Source organism: Chiroxiphia lanceolata, chromosome Z (assembly GCF_009829145.1).
Source record: "Chiroxiphia lanceolata isolate bChiLan1 chromosome Z, bChiLan1.pri, whole genome shotgun sequence".
Taxonomy (NCBI): Eukaryota; Metazoa; Chordata; class Aves; order Passeriformes; family Pipridae; genus Chiroxiphia; species Chiroxiphia lanceolata.
In genome coordinates this window covers 51,078,445-51,101,880 of record NC_045671.1, presented here as the reverse complement: position 1 = coordinate 51,101,880, position 23,436 = coordinate 51,078,445, and the positions used below count along the sequence as shown (strand labels likewise).

The 23,436-nt window shown below is 36.0% G+C and overlaps 1 protein-coding gene across 1 annotated transcript in view; it reads right to left on the bottom strand.

Annotated features, from left to right (window-relative positions):
* ADGRV1 (adhesion G protein-coupled receptor V1) overlaps nucleotides 1-23,436 on the bottom strand; it is a 266,178-nt gene that overhangs the window by 134,338 nt on the left and 108,404 nt on the right. The window contains exons 74-89 of the mRNA XM_032674825.1: nucleotides 22,677-22,916; nucleotides 21,596-21,745; nucleotides 20,404-20,877; nucleotides 19,511-19,654; nucleotides 18,129-18,300; nucleotides 17,523-17,658; nucleotides 15,036-15,883; nucleotides 12,546-12,663; nucleotides 11,495-11,666; nucleotides 8,747-8,989; nucleotides 6,897-7,304; nucleotides 5,756-5,940; nucleotides 4,486-4,735; nucleotides 4,174-4,313; nucleotides 3,040-3,200; nucleotides 700-800 (exon numbers count right to left, since the gene is read on the bottom strand). Of these exons, the coding sequence (XP_032530716.1) occupies nucleotides 700-800; nucleotides 3,040-3,200; nucleotides 4,174-4,313; nucleotides 4,486-4,735; nucleotides 5,756-5,940; nucleotides 6,897-7,304; nucleotides 8,747-8,989; nucleotides 11,495-11,666; nucleotides 12,546-12,663; nucleotides 15,036-15,883; nucleotides 17,523-17,658; nucleotides 18,129-18,300; nucleotides 19,511-19,654; nucleotides 20,404-20,877; nucleotides 21,596-21,745; nucleotides 22,677-22,916 (3,942 nt within the window). The remainder of the gene's footprint in view (nucleotides 1-699; nucleotides 801-3,039; nucleotides 3,201-4,173; nucleotides 4,314-4,485; nucleotides 4,736-5,755; nucleotides 5,941-6,896; nucleotides 7,305-8,746; nucleotides 8,990-11,494; nucleotides 11,667-12,545; nucleotides 12,664-15,035; nucleotides 15,884-17,522; nucleotides 17,659-18,128; nucleotides 18,301-19,510; nucleotides 19,655-20,403; nucleotides 20,878-21,595; nucleotides 21,746-22,676; nucleotides 22,917-23,436) is intronic.

The following is a 23,436-nucleotide window of genomic DNA, read 5'->3' as shown; positions in this document are numbered from 1 at the left end:
CTCTGCCTTAAAGCTGCTTTCTTTTCTTCAACAGTTGCTGCCAAGCTGTCTTTACTTCCTCTCCAAGCCAGCTCACTAGCTAAACAGCTACCCTGCTAAAATACTCCTTCAAAAGGCTTGTTCTAAATTTGTAAAATCATTCCATGGCAAAAGGAAAAGAGATCAGGAGAGCCATGGATTTCAGGGGTTTAGGATGAATAACAAAATGACTCAGAATTATTCTAAATAGTATCTCTGTAATTAAACTAATTTATTACACTTGCACACCATGTGGAATTGTTCTCAAGAATTATCCTGCACAGATCAGAATTTCATATAAAAGTTCAAATGAAGTGTATTTAAACAAAAAACAACTCATAGACAGAAAAGCCTGTGGGCCCAAACTGAAGTTCACTTTCTCACTTTCAGAATCTTTCAGCAGCTAGAACTGAGCACAGTATTCCACACACAGGACTGTTTTCTCACATTGCTCTATCCTAAATCATTTTTCATTATATATTCTCAGACAATGCATAATTGCAACTGAATTCCCAGCACAGGATAAGAATATTGGATTAATTCTGAGTATCATATGTTGAAACTTTACATTTTCCAAAAACATTTACACTGCAGGAGGTCTGTTCACACATGGCCATGAAAATGAGGAAAAGGAAAGTAAGTATGTACTTTATATTTTGAGACTTCAGCCTTTTTTCTTACCTGAGTACCCAAACAAGCAACCATCATATGAGTGAGAAGTTTAGCTGCAAACATGGCACACCTGGTGCAGAAGAGGTGGGAGATGATAGCCAAAGTGAAACCTACACAGAAACAACAATTAAAAAAGAAAAATGAAAAATTTGAAGCTTAGGCTGATAAACTATGCTATAAATCCAGAAGATATTTCTGGAAGGTGCAGATCATCTAAACAAACCAACCAACCAAACCTTTAAGAGAGAGTAAGTTCACTTTGGTTCCCCCTGGAATCACTCATGAATTTATTAGTCAAGTACTAACATTTATTTAAGTTTTCCATAGCCTTGGGAGCTAAAATAATTGCATAATGTAAACAAGCAATTTTTGTAAATTTGTGTGTGTGTGTGTAATTTCTGCATGATACACATGATTGTCATAATAGTTAAATATAAAGCAAAGGTAATTCTTCAGTGTTCATATTACTGAATCCAAAAAGATGTTTTTAGAAAAAAATAAATAAAAAATTGTCTCCAATTGTGTATCACTGCTTTAGGAGACAGCTGTAACCTTCCAAATGCCAGTCTCCCACCACATCTGTGTTGAGCACAGAAATCCCTTATAGCAGAAGTCGGAAAGAATATCACTTTTCATTTCACTAATTAACTGTGAACATGAACTGAACAAAAACGGGAAAACCCCCTTACCTACCAATAAGTAGTTCCTGGAAGAAGGAGCCTGGGAAAGCTAAGTCATCAAGGAAAACACTGCTAAATCTCATGTAGAGTTAACTGTGCACTTCCACACACTAGGCAGGGCATGAGTTCGGATAATAAAGGGAAATCTTTTATCCTCTCTTCAGACTGACTGTTTGCTCAGCTACAAGTATTTCTAAGATATGAATGAAATAAATCATTGCCAAAAGTATTATTTCTAAATTTTTCAAGAGTTAGTTATATTTATACTTCTATCTACATATTCTTTCTTTTTTCTATTTTTTTTTATATTCTTCATACCTAGGTGGACATGTTAAGAGAAATGAATAATATCCTTACAGATCTAAAAACTAAAGCGATTTTTTACTTATTAGATTTATTTAAATCTAGTAACCTTTATCTTCATGTAAGGAAACACCTTCAATCAGCTAAAGAAGCTGAAAAACATTGCAAGGCATTTGCCTCATATTTAAGGTAAACCCTTAATTAAGCTATTTTAAGATTTAAAACACATTCTTATGACACATGACTACAGTAAATGACTAGTTCTGAAAAAGGACCTGTAGGTCTTTATTGATTCCAATTCAGTACATCCTTTTTTTCCTGTAAGCCAGTAATTCTATTTTAAAATCTGCTTATTTTCATCAGTTAAAAACTTCTTTCATTATTGTTAAACATAAACATCAACTTATGTGAACCAGGTGAAAAACAGTTTTCTTCTCTTTCTTTGCCTTCTTTTTTATGGCTAAGGTTTTAAAACAATTCAAGAGTCTAGATTTAATCTGTTAGGGCAGTTTGCTGAGCAGGGATAAATAGGGGATTTAGCTGCTTGTATTACTTTTATTACTCATATAGTGATGATCTAGTATAGAGGTCATAAACCCCACAAAGAGCAGACCCAGAACCCCATTTAAATACCTTAAAGTTAGGTTAATCGAGTCCCTTTAGCATGTTTTCTTAGCGAGCCCATTACTCCTAGTGTCTACCAACACAAGAGGTCATTTCAAACCTAAGTAATTCTATGGTTCTAATAAAAATGTACTTTCATCTGGGATTGCCTGCAACGTAATACTGAACTTGCTTCAAAGTAAGAGGCATAAATTCCGTCTTCTTCAGAAGCAAAGTGGAGGCTAGAACTTAGGTCCCCTGCTTCCTGTCTGACGTTCTAGGACTTCTGAAAATGCTGTTGAGGCTGCTAATAAGGAAAGTCATGATCCTCATAGGTGAAACTCTCAGGTTTCTCCCAAGATGTTAGGTAGTTAGGCAGCAGAGTGTAATGGAATCTATCACCCCAGGTTATCACTTCTGAGTCAAAGAGATTGGACAAAGGGGATGACTGCTCTAGAGGTACAGGTGAATTTAGGATTTTTAAGTTTCTTCCCCCAAATGAATGACATATTTCTCCTTTGTATGGTTCAATAAAACATCACAAGGAAACATATTCCTTTGCTGACATTTTTTTTCCAGCGGCAAAATTTGCCACTGTGCAAATACCAGACAAGATGGTACCTTAAATACCATGAAGTTAACATTCTTTCAGTATTCCACCAAATAAAGAAGATTGTCACCAGCTACTAAAAATATTAATAACCAATCAGTTTTACTGTTTATCAGTTATTATTAATGAGAAAACTGTTTTAAATCAACTGACCTGAAATGCAGATGAATCCAGAAGAGAAAAAAGCCTCATTGTACGAAGACAAGTTATCTGTTTGGGCATAAACTGCATAAATGGACATATGAGAACAGGAACATTCCACATACTCTGATGTGTCATCAATCACTTTGCAGAACCCATTATCAGACAGCCAGCTGCAAAACAAAAGTTTCACAGAGTTGGAAATGGACTTGAGTAATTCACACGGTAAGCAGCCCTGAAAATTATTGTTGTATCCCTGAAATACAAGTTTTCTAAATTATTGCATAGGTGTTTTCTGTAATCTTCCAGGTGCAGTGCTCAGAACAGCACATATACGTAAGATTAAACTATTGTTTATAGCCTTTTTTTTTTAATTTATGATTACAAATCTTCATAAGTACATTACAACAAACATTTTCTTTTCCACTACGGAATCTTTGTGGCCACAGTTTTAAAATTTCTGATAGATTTCTACATCTGTCTGACTTTTCAAATAGTTTGTTACTTAACTTTGCTCAGTACCTTACTCCATTATGAAGAACATTTTACACTGCTATTTGTCTTTTGGAAACTAAAATTCATGTTTGGGATTTTTTTTTCAGTATTGCTGAAATGATTTTGAAAAAGGATACTTACATTCTAAGCTATTTCTAATGGAAATCACGTATAGATAAAAGGAGAGCATACAGGTAAATTCTGCTACATGTTCTTCTGAAGAGAAATAATTTGTGTAAACAACAGACTGATATCATCCAGTTGGTCTAATGAAATTGTGTCTAAACCAACTAGATTTCAACAGGATACAGAACATAATTCTCTCCAAATTCATTAATATTAATTCAGTGACATAATTCTGGGATGTATGGCCTGTCCCTGTAACCTAACACATCATTGCACGATCTAAGTGGCATTTTGGTGAAAAAAGCCAAGGGGAGAAGTTTGAGAAATATCTGAGCTAGAACAACTCCTCGTTTTATTAAATGGAAAGTTTTATATACTGGTAAAAAGGCCAGAAAAAATAAGGAAAAAAGACAGGAAATTTATCAATTTTATACTTGCAAATGATTTAATCAGAGTTATCACATCTTAGGCAAACACATGGGTTCATGGTAGAAACTGGAAAACTAAACACATTAATAAAATAACCTTTCAGCCGCTTGATTCCAGAGGAGACACAGGGACTTTTGTGGAACAATCCGACCTCCCGGAGCATAAATGCGATAAATGACCTCATTGTTGTCTTTCAAAGGCTGTGAACTCTGACCTTTCAAGCTTATAGAAAAAACCTGAAACAATACATACAATGGAAAAATAAATTTCACATTAAAATTTAACACAGTGCTCATTTTAATTAGACCATAAAAATAGTCACATTATTTTAAATAAATTTATGATATTTTGAGCAATATCTAGATTAAAATAATTTCCTGAAAAAAACAAACTGTGTTATCTTCAAACCTTGTTCTTCAGGGCAAGTTCTTTATCTCCAGTAAGGAACCACTGCTGACTGCTGTATTCTGTGAACTGCACAGATTCACAGTTCTCTTCTTGAGGAGGTGATAATACAACAGAGACCTCTAATAAATGTTCAGGTATTTGAATAGAATCCCCATCTTTTCCATTAAATCTGTGTCCGTTGATTTGCTGAGGAAACCAGTTGTGAGCCATTATTGCAATGTATGGGCAGCTGTCAAGGATATTTTTGCCTCTGTTGAAATGAAAAAGCAATAGGGCTGGTAAGTGGAACCAAGTTTCACTTTAAATGACTCTAAAATGTATTTGTGATTTGTTAATAATTTATTCTTTCATCATTTTTAGGCTTTATGATGTTTAATTGACACACTGTTTCAGTTTCTGTGAAAAAAAAGAGGGGCCGAATTATTATGTATTTCAGCTTCTCCATATCCCCTCTAGGATTTGCTCCCTATGATCTGCAACTAAAATCCCTTCATGGTAAATTAGGTTATCTAAACACACATCTTTATAACCTCTAAAAGAAGGAGATGCATTAAAATGCATGATCTTGCTCTCTTTTTCCCAACAGATGATGCAAAAAATCTTGAAATAAAGAATGTTAACTTTCAAGTTCTGAACACTGAACACATATTCAACTACCAGCTGCTTAACAGATTAACAGTGGGAGAAATCTACTGGTTAAAACCTCTGTCTCATAAACGAGAATAATCTGTTTCTGCAGTCACCTACTTCCCCTGCCCTATTAGCCTGAAAAGAGAGTATTATGCACTCGCACACAAAACCAGCAATTTTAAACTATGAGTAGCTTTAAACATTTTTAAATAATGTTCAAGTGAGCAAAACCAAATACACATGAAGTACAAAACGCCAGTAGATATTTTCAGTTGCTAACTCTCATCTAGGCTTAGAACATCGCTCTCCATCATACAATTACATATTATTTTCTTAGAAAGAATAATGAATGTTTTTCCTGGCAACATTTGAGCTAAAGGTGAATTAATACATGTCAAATCTCCTGACTCGTGTTCCCACAGCTACTCCATCCAAATGTACCAGTTACGTGTGACACATAATCTTACAAAGCAGAATACTGGTACTATGACAAAATGCTTTGTAAAACTGTGACAGCACAACACTTTCTTGTATAGGTAACATATTAGATGGTAGAAAAGTCCCTTTCCTGAAAAGGTAATTTAAATTTTCTAAATTGGTAAGTTGTCATGTATTTCCAAACAGATTCAAGTTTACTAACCTTTCTCCTGCTGATCCACACTTTATCCCAGTCAACAGAGAAAAAGCAAACTTCTCAGTCACCTCAGCAAGCAGGCTGTATCCCCGTGTATCCTCACGCTTCGGGCTAGCAAGAGCACAGAGTATCTCATAGAAAAGGCTTTTGCTTTTACCAGTGAGTAACTGGTCTTCACCTACACCTGTAATCTAACGAGAGGAGAAGAAATCAAAAAACATTTTGTGCAAAGGAGTCTGCTTGTAACATTTCCTCATGTTAAATGGTTTAGTGACATCTTCATTGTTATTCCAATGTTTATTCTGAAAGTTCAGAGTATTTTTCCCACCTCCTGATCTCTGCTGCCAAGGCATAAGACAGTCTGTCAAAATTACATAAAGATATGCTTACTAGGAATTTGATTATTAAAGAAAGGATGTGGCATTTTTCATTCTTTGAGAAATCAAAAATTGATGACTCTTAGGAATTTTGTACATTATTTTCTCTGTTTTCTGTGTGGCAACAATCACAAATGAATGAATATTGTTATAATACTTTGTGTCTAGGTATTTAGACATTTTCCAGATCCTGTGGATCTATCACCAGTCCAGAAGAGCCAGAAAGCTATAAAACTAGTCCATAATTTTCACATAACTTACTGCAATGCTTAAATGCTCAGCTACCCCTGCAACTCAATTCCCAAAGCTACTGGAGGAAAAAAGGCTAGTTATGAGTACAGCAGATTTCAGCCAGCCCTGGTAGTATTTGCTGGTGTGCTGACTGAGTCATCTGTAAAGATATGAGCAGGTGTTGTGCCAGGGCTAAAAGCAACAAAGATGGGGCCTGGAAGTCAAGAAAACATAATAAGCTGTATGAAACTGTGGCACCAAAGGGAAAATTTGCACAGTAGAAAATTTAGAGCTATAGGTATGCATACAAAATTAATACTGGTTGCTCTTCTCAACCTATTTGATTTCTTATTTCTTGCCACCATCCTAACTAGCAGCAGACTAACTCCTTCCGTGATTGTGGGACTTCACAATTTCTACTTTTACTTTTGCAGTCTGTGCCCCTGAGTCACTGATGTGGATGTGATCTGCCCTGATTTTATCCTATGTGTTGTTATACTCTTATTAAAGTCATTTAAGAAAAAGCAGGAAATGTTTACCTTATCTATTATATGCACCACAGCAGTAAGCTGCTCTTCCGTAGTTTCTGTGGCCACTTTGACATTTAGATTCTGAAGGACTCTGTGTAAAATGGTGTCATCAAGAGGCTGATGCAGTTGATCAATCAGGCCCCAAAATGGCAAGGAGTCCAAATCTGAGACAATGGTGATGTTAGAAATACCATATACGTCATCTACCCTCGCACCACCTGTGGGATTAGAAAGTACAACCTGGAAACGTTTAGGAAATGGGTTTAAAGATCCTGTCTTTGGAGTCAGGGTCACATCCAGGAATGCATTTCTCTGTCCACGTTCAAAAGTCAATAAACCTTCAGATTTGGCAAAATCTTGTCCTGCCACAGCTGGAGATACGAAGGTGCGACCAACAGGTTCAGGTTTTTGCAGCTCCTTAAAACAAACCAAAAGAGTTTTAGCAACGTTACGATAGATGGACTTGTTCAAAACCAGCTGGTGTAGAACACACATACTTTAAAGTCATAAAAATTATATATGTTAAAAAGAAATCCTCTTTTAAAATGCAAATATTGCATTAAATGAATTATCCCATGAATTAGCAATCCATGAATTATCCCATGAATTAGCAATCCATCAAACCTAGGGAAAGAATTACATATATTGTCAATAGGACTCAGCATCCCTCTCCTTCTTGGTCTGTTAAACCTCATGAGATTCCCATAGGCCCACTTCTTGAGCTTGTCCACATCCCTCTGGATGGCATCCTGTCCTTCGAGTGTTTCAACAGCACCACTCAGCTTGGTGTCATCTGCAAATTTGCTGAAGGTGCACTTGTTGGTAGCCCCCTTTGGACGTTCTCTAATAGCTTAATATCTTTCCTATATTGTGGTGCCCAAAACTGCCACAATATTCAAGGTGTACCAGTGCAGAGAGGAGTGGGACAATCTCCTCCGTCGATCGGCTGGTGATGCTTTGCCTGATGCCCCCCAGGACACAGCTGGCCCTCCTGGCTGCCAGGGCACTGCTGACTCATATTCCACTTGCCATCGGCCACGACCCCCAGGTCCCTTTCCACAGAGCTGCTTTCCAGCCCCTCATTCCCCAGTCTGTCCATACATCCAGGGTTACCCCACCCCAGGAGCAGAATCCAGCACTTTCCCTTGTTGAACTTCCCATGGTTGGTGATTGCAGCTTATGACTCAGGTACATGCAGGTTCCTCAGGTGGTCACCAACCTCAGGTGGTCACCAGCTTCTCTTACAGTGGGAGGAACTCTGCTCCCCAAGTCCCAACTCTGCTGTCCAAGAGGTGTGGCAAGAGAGGTTGCCAGTGAAGACTGAGGCAAAAAAGTTGTTGAGTACCTCAGCCTTCTCTTCATCTGTTGTTACCAGTTTTCCATCATTGTTTATAAGGGTGGATAACACCTTCTTTGACCTTCCTTTTTGGGTTAACATACCTGTAGAAGCCCTTCCTGTTATTCTTTGTGTTCTTTGCCAGGTTCAGTTCCACCTTTGCCTTGGATTTCCTTAGCCCATACCTACACAACCGAAGTTCATCTCTATAGTCTTCCCAGGTCACCTGTTCTTGCTTCAAATGTCTGTACATTTGCTTCTTTTTCTTTGATTTGACCAGCAGGTCCTGACTCAGCCATTCCAATCTCTTGCCTTCACTGCCTGATTTCCTGCTCCCAGAGATTACTAACTCTTGCACTCTATGAAAGTCTTCCTAGAAGATCTGACAATTCTGTTCCACTCCCTTGTTTCCAAGGGCAGTCTCCCAGGGGATCCCACTCACTCTCTCCCTGAAGAGGCAGAAGTCTACTTTCCTAAAGTTCAGAAAAAATATAAAAATAAGTTAAATAATAATAAGTCTTACCTGCATGCTGTAGCTAACCGTTGTGGTTACAGATGTACTAGAATCTCTAAGAACTTGCAGGCTGATTAAAGCTGTCTTCTTATAAGCCACAGCAAAACGAGATCCCACAGCAAAATACACCAAACCATGAAGAGGATCACTTTCCAGGAGTGTTATAAAAGCAAATCTGGCACTGCTGTTCAATGCAGCTCCTGTGCTTACAGCATACAGCTCAACAAAAATATAAGTTTCAGATTCAGGTACCTGTAAGTGAGGAATGATTTTCATATCATCATAAGACGTATTAATTACTTTCAGCTTTAAAAAAAGTATATATTATTTTGCATGCACAATGGATTACTTGTACTAACACTTACCACAAGCATGCTTCCTGAAATGTGCAATAATTACAATGAATTATATCTTAAAAACAATATTCCAATAGGCACCACTCTTTCAGTCACAATAATTAAATTGCAGATTTTGACATGAAACTTATTGCATTGAAGTAGCTACTTATACAGTACAGGTAGTGTGGCTGTAAATTTGCCATACATGGCAGTAAACCCTTCAAGAGTTCCAGATTCCAGATTATGGATTTACGTAGATGTACATCTTCTGAAGAATTTGCTCTTCCATTCTCTTTTTACTTTATAAGCAGGCATGTACACATCTACTCACCTGTGGAAAAACTGCACAGTAGTAAGTATGCAGTTTTGAAATTGCAATTAATTAACTTGATTGTATTCAAGTACCGAACTCAGTCAAAGTCCTGACATTTTACATACAACCTTAGTATTTAAACATTAACATATTTATGCATGTTTTTACAAGAAAATCTCAGTAGATTTGCACACCTAACTGAATTGATTGAAAATCCCAGAGCTCAGATAAACTTCTCTGGGGTTGCAGAAACAGAGAAATCTGTCATTTTGAAAATACAGGCTATCAAATTTTGGTTACTTATTGAAAATAAGGTAGCAGTATTAAGTTTACAATATCATGTTTAGCCTCATCTTTGATTCTGTACCTACAATACAAATGTAACATCTAAAAAAGTTATTACTAAGATTCCAGAAATGATCAGAAAGATGTTATTTGTACCTATTGCATGCATTTGTCAAGTAGCAAACTTAAAAAAAAAGAGAGTAGTTTTTTACAAGAAAATAGCATTACAAAAAATGATGACCACTGAGGACTTTTTTTTCAGTGAACATAGCTTTTTGTTTCAACACTGAATTTTTGGAAATCCTACTTTAATTCTAGGATTTTAGCTAATGAAGTCAGTACAGATGACTAAGTAAAAAGTTACAAAGCTAGAATGTGTCACATAAAAATGTAAAATAGTCATTTAATGTGTTTATTACTTCATTGTTTCATAATGTATTGACTACTTTATAAACTAACTTATGAAAGCAGAACTGGAAGAAGAATTAGAAAATATTTGGAAGGATAAACAGTATATATTTTCAATTAAATTGTTAAATATTTCTCTAAATTAAATGATCTTGACTGATGACAAGCACAATTGGAATGCTTGGGGAGCTTTAGCCTGCCATTAGCACTTGCTAGAATGGCACAGGCTTTTGCTTCATGTGTCACAACTGCAAGTCTCTGCAGCTTCTGCACTTCCGTCATTAAACAGTGATAACACTCCTTTGGACTAAACTGGTTCAAAACCCCATTTTAGTCAGCAAGGAAGCCTGTGCCCCACACACCTATATATTTTATTCATTGGGTCTGTATTGTAAAGATAACATATGAAGATGGAAAATGGCCCTCTAACTGAACTAAGAGAATGCATCCTGCTTCCTAGTAGGAAATCTCTACTTCCCATATCCAACATCTTGCATTATTCTCTAGAATGAAGTTAGAAAAAAACATGGAAACTTTCTCATCCAGTCCTTTTCCACTGCCTAGACCTCAGCTTTGACACTAGCCTGGCTGCTAGGATAATTTCTTAGAAAGTTTAAAATTCCCAGACTTTGAAAGAAACATTAATCAAACATTAATCCTTCCTTTCCTAAGGTATTACTCTAACCCCTAGTTATTCACACAAAAATATTTTTTCCTTCTCTTTTTAATAAAAAGACTGAATGCTGTGCTTTGAGTTTAGTTCAATCATATCTGTATTTGAGAGTGCCAGTTGGGACTCACAGGCACTTACGCTTAGGCACACCCAACTGACAAATGCCATTTAGTGGATGATGGCTCCTATATTGAACTTCACTACTCACAAGCTGGATGTGCATAGCAACAGAATTTTAGACACTCAGAGATTCTTACGCAGTTTTATGAGTAGATCTTTCACAGATCACTGTGCTAGATTTAGGAATTTAAAATTACACACAAATTGGAATAAAAGTTCTTTTGTGGAATGAGATATTATTTATAGAACATGCTTTCCATAAATCACCCCAAGAAGTGCTTTGATAGATGAAAAACTTACTGTGTGAAGGATGACAGTTCAGTATATGAATAAGCATTTCACTGAAACAACTTCATTCTTTTTTTCTTATTGTTCCATGAAAATCTGAGATCTGTAATTTACTCTTTAAACTAAACACTCATCTCCTTCCCAAATTTTTACCAGTCACAATAGGGGCAGTACAAGCCTACAAATAAACATGTTGCAGAGAAACTAAGCAGATGTCAAGTTATTATCTTCAAACTAAACATCAGTTTCTCTGGATGAGAGGAGTTTTTTCATCTTGATAAATTGCAATTCAATATCATAGTGCTGTACATAAATAAGCAATAATTACTTACCTCATCAGGCTTTATTTCAATGGAGATGTTGCACATTGTCTGACCTGCCATGCAGGTCGTGGCTCCCAGTACAGATACAAGTTCATTCTCCAAGTTCATGCCATCCTTCAGAAGGACAACAACTGTTTTATTAAAGGTCACACGCCAGAAGATCTCCACATCCTCAAAAGCCCTGTAAGCAAAACAGAGGAGTATACATGTTCTGAAAGAGAGCACTACTTTAAGAAACATAAAACACAGAGGTAACATACATTTTATGTTACTGTTCAAAACTTATCATTAGGGAATAAACTGCTTTACGATGAAAAAATAGCTCTTTTTTATTTAAATTCCTTCCTCTAAAATCTATTCAGATTATTAAAAAAGTAACAGAGGGATAAAATAAAGCAATTATGGGCACTCAGATTCTCCTCAATTTTTGTTTCAGACAACATGTGATTATCTGAATAAGAAACTGGTGCTTGGAAGACAGGGATGTTCCCAAGTATTTTCCTTAATATTCTAATAACCATCTGCCTGGAAAGCCAGGCAGAATTTGTCTTTCCTATTACTCTAAGGAACTTAGAGTACTTGAGTATATTTGTTTAAAGTCCACATAAGCGTACTACATATATATATTAATTAGAAAAAAGCTCATACTATCTCTGTGAATGAAGACATAAGCATACTGGCATGTAACTTCTTAATTCCTCCTTATAGTATTCACAGCTACTTATACTACAAAAGGAGATGAGAACTAGAGTTACACCTTTAGCAGTGCAAATACTTCACCTTAAGCAAAACCTTCACACTTGCTGTCTTACAGTATAAATTGGAAAGCATTTGGGTTTTTTTCCTGTTCTGCCATATACCAACACTGTGACAGCTCTAATTACATTCACAACTTAAATGTCCCCTTGCCAAATTCTGGAAAGTTATTAAAAGAGCCGAAAAGCAAAGACTTATTTTAAAACTCTGTGATGAAAACCTCTTCCACTAACAGCAGCTTCTGTGATTCAACACAGCCCATTACAGAACGTGGGAGAGCACTGGAATCAGCTGTTGCCTGCACCTGTTTGGTTGCCGTGCGACAGTCAGCAGCACCTCTCTGTTTTCTGAGTCTTCATCAAGTACCAAACCACTTTGTACTTCTGGAATGAATCCCAAAATGCCATTCTGGAGATCACTTCCTATGTAGGAAACAGCCCACGAAACTAATAAGCAAGACAGGTCAGCTGAGAGTAAATTATAATTTAAATATGGATAATTGCTAAAAACCCCCAAACAATAAGATATCAAAAGCATCCTGAAAAGTACTATTTGAAGTACTATTTGGGGACACCTCAAGAAAATTTCTTTTAATATTTCTACTCTTTATTTACGCTCCAAAATTATTTAGAACTTCAAATGTTGGCATTTCCAAATTTCATTTTAATCAGTAGAATAAGTGTTTTTGAAAGTAAATTCCTTATGAGAGTCCTCGTACCACTTTTGCAGATAAACCTGTATTTTCAGCAACATTCAACAAACTGATTGAATTCTGTGTCCCTTGGCTTCAAGAGACTAGGTATTACAGTAGTCCAGAACAGCTTTTGACAAAGCCTTGCTTATAATGCCCTTATAAAACATCACTTTAGTCATATTATTTTATGTTTATAATAACACTTACAACGTTCTTTCTGAACAGAAGTGGACCCCAATGTATGCCTAGATGGACAGCATTGTAATAGTAGATATTGGGATAAAGATGGGATTCCAAAGACAAAATTCAAGCTTTCTTATTCATCCTACCCAGAACGTTGTTGAACCCATTCATTTCCCCAGATTGTTACATCAGCTTTTCTCTTGCATCTTTAATTCAGTGTGTGGAACTAGGGAGTTGCAAAACACTACATTTTTTCTCAGGGGAAGATGTAAATAACTTCAGCAAAACAGTAGTGGAAGAAAAAACAAACAGTGTTAATGAGAGGAAATGAATGTCTTTACATTGCCTCATTAAATCTTGCTTCTAAAGGATTTCTCCTTGCAGGTAGTTATGGCTTTATTCTACAATTGAAAAGGCTATTTGGTTCCATGCCAGTGATTACTAAATGTCAATATATATAAGATGAACAGAAACTGTGTGTTTAGTTATGTGCATGCACAAACATTTAATCTGTGGTATTTATCTATACAGTTAAATGCAGGTACATGCTTGTTCCAATTCCCAACTTGTTTCTAAATCTCAAGTTATATTGCAGTTAAGATTGGTTTATATTCAGTTGGTAAGCCTGATAGATATCTAAAAGCTAAGAGAAACTGGAGCTCTGACATCACTTTCTCACAGTAGCATAGTGACTGAAAGAAAAACTTCCTTGATGCCTTGCAGGCCTATTCCTTTCTTCCATCCCCAGAAGGAGAGGATGACACCACTGCATATATGAACTGCACAGTATCGACAAAAAAAAGCAGAAACTGTTTTTTTATACTTTGTAGAAACTCTATACATTGCAAAAGCAAAAGACAACTTAAAAATACAAAGTATATGAAATACATCTGACAAAATGCCAGCACAATTCTAGTTAAAAGGGCCCCCTAGTTCCAATACCCTTCTGAAAGCTGAATCAGCTCTGAAACAGACCAGATGGGTCAGGGCTTTGTGTAGCTGGGGCTTGAAATATTCCAGGGGCGGAAAGAGACTGTGCAACCTCTCTGAGCAACCTGTGCCACTGCCTCTCTGTAAATTTTTATGTTTACAGAGAAAAAAATGTTTCCTTATACCCAGGTGAAATCTCATTTTAACTTATGCTCATTGTCTCCCATCAAGGACTGCTGTCAAAATGCATTATTTAAATAACAGATCACTGAATTTTTATGTCTTTCCTGTTTCAGGTAATCTTATGGTTTTATGGTAATTTTAGGAACTAAGTCTTCCTGTATTCAAATGCCCCACGACATTTTCATTCACAAAATTGTATGTTCTAGATCAAGTTAGGAAAAGGAAAAAAAAAGTTAAAAAACCTTAAAGCATTCCTGAATGTATACTTGAGAAATGAGAATGAAAAATGGAAGCCCAGCACCTCTGCAACAGGTTCCTGTTGGACACTTTCATATTCAGATCAAAATTAATTGGTGACACTTCTCATAGCCACAGATCTGTATCATAAAGTATCCCAGTTGTTCTTTGAATTTGGAAGTCATGGATCTTTTGAGATGGGAACTTCAGGTACCAGGGGAAGGGTTGGCACAAGGAAAATGGCAAAGAAAAATGAGCCTGCAAATGCTTCTACATCTGCAAGGCAAACACTTTCTGCTGAGCCATCTCCTATCATGGAGTAAAGTAGGAAAAGAAGAGAGATAAGCACCATCTAAAAATGTATTTTGAGCTATATTACTAAAGGATGTACAGTGGGTTTAGCGGACTAGATGCTTCCTCTGATCTGGAAAACCTAAGATTTGGGAACAGAGTACCCTGCTTATTACCACATAGAATCACAATCTTTACATCAAAATTGCTACCAGAATAATTTACTGTTATTTAATTCAAATATGTTTACTCGTTTTCTGGGGGAAATGATTTTACCTGCAATAATTACTGTTGAAAAAGCAGCAAATCCATGTTCATCCTTCCCTTCCACAATCTGAGCCCCATATTCAGGATTTGATAGGAAAACATAAAATAATTCCTGGCCTTCAGGCTCATCATCATCAAAAATTTTTATGGATACTATGCTTTCTCTTTCTCCATCTAGCAAAGTCAGAGAGACTGTCTGTTCTTCAAAATCTTCTCCTTCCATTGCCCATGTGAAGTTTGATTTTCCATGAACATTTCCAAAAGGATATAAATCTACACCACTCTGTGCACTCACTCCCCCAAAGGTTTTTACAGTTATTTTAATATCACCAGTAAATTCCTTGGTCCTTCTGATTTGAAGCACTGCTGTGTTGGACATATTGTTGTTTGCATCTTCTTCAACATAAATAAATTCTGGCCCCAGACTTAGTATTCCATGAAGAATATCATTAGCCAGGATATTAACTGTTGCAACACTGAAAGCTGGATTTAAACGTGGACTCCAGGTAAGGTTCACAGGTTGAACATCCAGAATTTCCACAGAAGTCAAATTTACAAAAAAAAATTCCTCTATTTCAGACACAGTGTCATCAATTATGGATAATTCTATCACAGCACTTGTCTGAAAATGTAAAAACATAAGCTCTCCATTGTAGATGGGTATAAAGTCCTCCTGTGGTTTGGCACTTCCCGGAATGGTCTCATATGTCAATTTAGTGAGATTACTTCGAAACCCAAACAATCTTTGGACATGTAGAGTGACTGTCTGTACATCTTCTTCAACTGAAACAGATCTTGAGTTAAGATCAAACTGGAAGATCCCCATTGGTTCAATTTCAGCTATTGTAAATCCTGACCTGAAATAGAAAAGATACCAAAGCTGAGAGAGGAAATACGAATAACAAAAAGTAAAACAGTCAAGCATAATAATTTTCAGTGAGCAAACCAATGACGGCTGTAAGAAAGTGGATTAGAAAATGTGTAACAGTAGAGGAAAGAAATAGTAACTATATAAAGCAAGACATAAAGAGGGTCCCTGAAAAATGCTTTTGCAGTGATTGAATTGAATTGAAAAGCCCTCCATGGATTTAACACATCTTAAGTCAGTACAGGATACTGAGTAAATTATATATAAAATATGGTCTTCCTCGAAAATGGAGAGGCAAAGGAAAGTATGTTTTCCTGCTGTGGACACAATGCACGAATACAATACAGCCACTACAAGTAATACCAGTTTTAAACACTGAACAAACTTCCTGTACCAAGGAAAAACTGAGGAGTAGTCAGATGCTAGCAGATCTACAGTTTCAGTCAGGAAGCTAGAGAAGGATGGGAAGTTATTTTAAAATATACAGTGGAGCTTTGAAATACTAACTGCCCCTTCACAACATTACTCATCATACTTTTTTCCAGATCTGAGCCTTGTTATCAATATCAATTTTAGCTTTACTTTGTTCATATTAAATATATCACCTTCTTATTAGAAAATATTAGACTAAGACTCTGTTAAATCTTGGGTCGTAAATTTATCTCTAAAACTGACCCATTATTCAGTGCCAGAGGCTACCAAACGACACTACAATTACAGTGAGTGGTTTTGGCTAACAAACGAGACTCCTCCACCACTACGGAAGCCAAAAAATCTCCAAAGTAATTGTCAGCTTTATCTGCTGTGGGATGTAGTCTTACGTTTTCTAGGAAAGGTCATTCTTATACACTCAAGGTATTTGACTCACACAGTGAACGTGAGCCCTGAGAACACCAGTCCATAGGGTGGACAAGACTAAGAGAAGGGGTCAGTTTGAGGAATTTAGCCACCTTGTTCGCTCCTTGTTTCCTTCAGATTTGCCAGTGTAAGTCTAATATGGTGAAACCAATGGCCTTCTTCTCACACAGTGTCACTCTATGTTCATTCTTTTCATACCACTTTTAGCTATCAATGATTAAAGAAGGATGAAAATAGTTTGAAGAACAGATAACAGCTTAACTGAGATGAAAAACTACACTGAAAGTAATGTTTTTGTTTTTAAGAATAAAAAGAGGGTTTTATATAAGTTAAGCATTTCTACAGCATTTTTTGTTTCATTTTATTTATTTGAAATAATGTTTGTTATCTAAGATCTTCTAAATATGGAGTTTTAGGGACACTGAAAATTGTCAAAGTTTATTTCGTTCTTCAGCTTCCTGGTTAACTGTTGATCTCGGTTCTTCATTTTCCTAACTGTTTCCATCATTCTAGGAACATTCTAGGCACTTTGGATCCCAATGACAGGAAAGAGACTTGAATTGAAGGAAAGTCTCAGTTCCAATCAGGTCAGATCTGCAGTACTGACACTTGTTTCCACCTGAGACAAGACATACAAATTTATCAAAGAAGGCACTAAAATTTGCTAGCTACCTATAATTTAATAGGGATTTGTATGAGGTATATGCCTATATACAGGTCATAATTCTTACAGCATCTCTGCAACTTGAAAGTGTAAGTAACATCCTTACCTCAGGCGAGCCCCACCAGAGACATTGCTGTACACTGCTGTTAAAGTGATGGCAAATGACTCACATTTATTTAGGCTTGGAACAGCCTGAAATGAAATCACTTTACTTTCCTCCCTGGAGGAAAACATAACAGTACCTGAAAGGAGAAGAATCACAGAATATTCTGAGTTGGAAGAGACCCATAAGGATGATCAAGTCCAGCTCTTAAGTGAATGGCCCATATGGGGAATCAAACCCTCAGCCTTGGTAAATTATTAGCACCGTGCTCTAACCAACTGGAATTCTCTTTTTATCTGAGGATATACGGAGATAGGGACTTTAGTCACAATTCCACTCCACTGAGGGTGAAGAAATCTTCATGATAAGGGTCTTTTCTATATAAAGCTGTCCTTCAGGGGCATAGCATTGTATCTATGAAGATTACCTCATAAAAGAAAAATACTAACAGATAAAAATTGCATCACACAATTTCATTCTAATGACCCTTCATTAATGAAAGAAACAGGTACAGAGGTACAAATAACTAAAACGTGGTATCATCACTTATATAACTGTCATAGCTGTTGCACTTGTAGCTGTACATAGCTTATTGTGACAGGTACTCACCAAATGAAGGAGTAATATTGCCTGTCTGAGCAGAGTCAGTGACTAGGTCTGGTGGGTATCCTGAAATCCAGCTAACTGTTACAGAGCCATAAACTCCTTTTCTGGTTATGATGGCATGGCCTGTCCCTGATGCAATGTTTGTAAGTCGTAATATCACAGATTTAAAGCCAACCTGTGGAAACATAGTAGATTTTGTCAGAAAATTGAATAAAAATGGGTCTTAACATACTATATTTTGTAAAATGGGCATTTTACAATAAGGATGCATTCATAAAGTTGTATGTATGTACATACATCTATGCATGTGTGTATATGCATATATATTATTCCATCATGCTCTTTAATAATACATTTTAGATTTCTGAGAATTAGACTGTAGGGAAAAGGAACAAGTATGACTGACATTTCAGTACCAAAACCAGTGAATATAGCATTTTGTGCCTCTTGTTTAGAAGAAAATCAAATCAAGCTGCCCTCACTGCTGACAGTTAAAGGTGTAAAAGAAGTTATTAATTGTGTATCCAATGAAAAGTAAGTTGTTGCCACATGATATTGTTCAAAAAAATATTCTTGCTACTCTGATCTATTTTTCTTTTTCTCTGAGCAGTAAATAGGACTAAATGGACAATTTGCACATTATAAAAGCAATGATAAATGGATACATAGTAGAATATAGTATATAATAGTCTCTCTGTAATCAGTGTTTACAGAAAGAGTATTTGAATTAAGTTCCATTGCAAATTAAAAATCAGAAAATTGCTTCAAGATAATTAAAACCATTAAATAAAACTTCAATAAAATTTATGAGTTAAAGACTCAGCATGCTATTGCCTTTACCTGACATACAAAGAGGGAACAGTAGCACACATACCATATCAGAATAGACAAATTATCTTTTCTCACTCTCATATAGAGCAGAAAAATGAAAAAATTATCATTCAGTGATTAGGCAAATTTAGAGATATCTGCACTAAACCCTAGCATAATCTCCATCTCTTTTTGTACTTAATACTGCATATGTGCTGTTATCTACTTTGGGGCTGCTATTCTTAAAGAAATGGCATTGTTCTGATTTAGTTAGTTTCCTGTAAGTCTCAGAATTTCCCTTTCATGTAAATAAAAGTATAAATTAGCCATATTGTTTACACTATTTATGTTCTATAGATGAAGACACTTTTTCCAACTTTATTAAGATATTTCTATAAGAATTCGTATCAGAGGAACAGTACAAGTACTAACTGGAAAAATATTGTTAGTCATTATATTGGTTGCCATGATGAAAACTTCACAGAGCTAACTGAATTCTTATAGCAGCTCTGTTTTCCAACGAGGTGTACCTTTCCTCTGTGGTAAAAACATTACACTGCAAACAGGCTACTGACCTGTGAATTGGCAGCTTCCTCAGGAATAAGCAGCATAGCAGACTTTGCTTTTCCTAATATTTTAGGCACATCCTTGGCACTTCCCCTAACCAGGCTTACATTAGTAAGTTCCAGAGTAAAATTCAAGCCCGGAAAAATAAATGCCTTTGAGAGAGAGAATTTAATTAAAAAGGTAGAAGTGTAATTCCGCTACAAACATGTTAGCCACCAGTTCAAATAATTCAGTAACAGAACGATCTGTAGATTTTGTTCTATTTGCACACAAAAACCAGCATATTCAAGTGTTCTGTTGATTATGTTTCTTAAAAGAAATACAGTTAAACCATCAATATGGTGAAGGTGATCCGTCAGCAGTTTGCTGAAGTCCGAGTTTGTAGAGCAAACTGTCATTTTAATAAGTTGTATCTAACACAGTGGGCCTTAGCTTGTCCTTAGCATTAAAAATAAGTAAGATGGATGTAAGAGTATGTAAGTGTGGATCTAAGACTGTAATAACAATAACAAACAACTGGGAAACACAGAGAACTGCAGGTACATTTATCTGCTGCTCTGTGGGACGGTAATGACAGATCATCTACAACCCAAAAGGGAAACTTGAGAAAGTATCTGCATACATGTAAATAATAAGATATTGAACTGACAGTAACACAAAGCAATGATGTAAGGAAACACAAAGTACACACTTTGTGTGTACACAGATGCATAGCAGTGATTTTGCAATTATTATCAGAGAATGTGTTATGTGAACCCCATTCTACTCAATAAATAGGAAATTCATAACGCAAACTGTCTTTTCTACTTCTTCATAGTGGATGTTAGTGAGAGTTTAGTATGTTATTTGTATTATGACAAAGTAGATGAAAACAGCAGATAACATAGGAGCTAAAACACACCTCGTTGCTTATTGGCACTCTTTTAACTCCAAAGCTGGCACCATCTTCTATTGTGAGGAATCCCACCTCATTTTCAGGTTCAATTAGTGTTTCCTCATGATGAGACATGACATGGTACTCAACCATCACTTCTCCAAATGCCCCAGCATGCCGAGTTACATTAATTTGAACATATCGATCCAGGTTCTTCTCTACCAATACTGACTGCTGATCAGAGTACAGGGCAAACACTCCGTAAGGATCATCATTGGCAAACACTGTGATCTTTGAAATTCTTTTCTCTTGGTCTATATCTGCTCCACCTTCCACTGAAATCAGCTGCACCACATAGTTCTCATCCAGCTCAGGAATATCATCAGGTAACAGGTAGATAATTATCTCAGCTGTACTCTGCTGGTCAGCAATGACAACAGAGCCCTCTGTCTTAAAAAAGTCACCCGTGATGTCAGATTCACTGTGTATATCCCAGTAAACCTGAAATGAGCATGGAAAATGCACAAAACAAAAGGAAGCAAAATTACCTGCAAAGTTAGAAAGCTGCATATTCACAATTCAGCATAGACAGGATATGGAACTGACTGCTATTTAATACAATTTGGTTTAGGTATAAAAATAAAAATTGGTTTAGGCATAAAAAGAAGCAAAAAGATTATCTTACAAACAGTGTGCTATTCCACTAACAGTACTATTAAGATTTCCTCTGTCTACCTTCAGAAGATTTATATAAAACTATAAGGAATCTCTGAACATTTTAAAAAAATTATTTCTGTTTTTACACTAAAATATCCTTGCTGGTTTTCCTGTTTCCAAGATTCCTCCTATCAGAAAGGGATGAAGAACTTTTATTAAACACAGCAGATGCATCTATTAATTGGTTAATTTATTTTTCATTTAAATGAGTTCCTGTTAAAACACTGACTTCTAAAAAACTTCAGGTAAAAAACATGTGAATGATGGTTCAAAAAAGTTTGATTTTGGCTAAAAAAAAGTAAATTGTGATGATCTCAAAGAAAGCTCACTATGAAAGTATGGTCTCCTTTTCTGTCATCAAAAGCAAAGCCCTTGCTAAATTCACTCTAACAGGCAACCTTTCTAAAATTAATTTGAGAAACAAGCAACAGAAATTTTTCCACACACTGATACTGAGGATGATTTCAGATAATACTGTTTATTAGTAAAAGAGTGAGAATACCGTTATGTCTCCCACAGTGCCCAGAATTCGTCTGACAAACAGTGTAATATTTTGTGGCCCTTCATCTCCTGTGGGTTCTGTATAGTTATTCTCAATTAATGATTCAGGAGCAAACTGCACAACTCCATTGGGATCACCAAACTTCTCTATCTGCAAATAAGTAAACAAGCATACAAAAATTAGAAATGTAGTGTGAGTTGTACTCTTGTTCAAACTGTCCATATTTTCATTCCTAGATGATACAAGGGCAGATATCTGTTAGTTCAAAGAGACAGCAGAGAAAGTTTTGAATGTCCCCTTTTCAGTTTTCAATCTCTCTGTCTAAAGAAGTAAAGAATAAAGTTTTATTTCAAATCTCATATCTCCATATTTTGTTATTAAAGCAGGAAATGCTCAGGCACCTTGAGCTAGTGTATAGAACCTCTTCTAACACTATGAGTTTGTAAACTCAGCCCTACAGGAGAGAGCTTATCCACATCCATCTGTGTGAATTACTAACTATAAACATGAATTTTGGGTGACCTGACTTACTGAGGGGTTTGTGGAAATAGGAGCTAATTCCCTTACAGATCAGATATTAAAATAAAAATGCAATTTCTAGGAAAGATTTTTTTTCTAGGGCTTCTTAAAGCACCCTTATAAATATTTCCTTAGTTGTAGTATCCCTAGAGCAGCAATTTGTTTTTGACAACTCTCTCTGCCTTCTCTCACAAATCTTTGTATTTCTTTTGCACTGTGAAAAGTCAGATTTTGTCCTTTCCTCTGAAGAAGATGTCAAGAGGGATAACGAACAAACTGACATGTAGAAATGAGGGCACAATCCACACTTCCTCCAAACAGAATCACTTTAAACCAGAAATAAGAGACCAGGTCAGGGCTTTTATACCAATTTGTACTGACAGATAGATCCTTTGCCCTTTTTCTCAGAAGCGAAGATGTAGCAATACACCACATTAGTACAAAGGACAAAAAAGCCAAATGACAAACTATGTAATCACTATGGTTAATTTTTAAACACTTTGTGAGATAAATAAAAATATCAAAAGAAATCTCTGACGAAAGAAGAGCAATAATGACTTACTATTAGTGTAATGCTGTTTGCCTTAGAATCTATTTCTGTTTCACCTTTCATAAGGCTCAGTCTAATAATGAAGGTCTCCTGAACTTCAATTTCTTCATGAGGATGGATTTGTAGATTAATAGTTCTTTGACCTCCCTCTCCTTCTTCAAAATAGAATGATCCGTTCACAGGGTCATCAATGTCACTATTCAGGGGAGACAAAACCTCTTCTGAATTGGGTCCCAAGATGTCCCAATTAATCTGTGGAAGACATCAGTTTCAGATTCAGAGGGGTGATATATTATAATAGCACCCCAAGGGGAGAAATGGTAGAATACCACAAGTACTTATATCAGCCAATCAGTTATGTTTAAATCTTTGCTGTTAATACAGAACACAAAATAGTCAAACTAATTCTATGGGCCAAAATATATAAACCTTTGGAAAAATAAACACGACAATTTAAAAATGGAATTTTTGAAGCATTAGTTAGTTACAAGGTCAGTTTATTAAATTCCTGATATGAGTAGTAGAGAAGAAACTAAGATTTCTTCAGCATGTAACAGGAATCACACAGGCCAGTTTCAATTTCCCTCCCTTTTGTGATTGGTTTAGCAGAACTGCCCACATGAGCACTCCAAAACCATTGCCTGTGAAGTGTGATATCAAGATAAAAAATGACAAATATTTTCTGCCATAAAAGTTTTTAATCCTGCAAGTTATAATCTATATTTCTTCAGCCTGATTAAAAGTGATAACATTTCCAAAACTTTCCACAAAA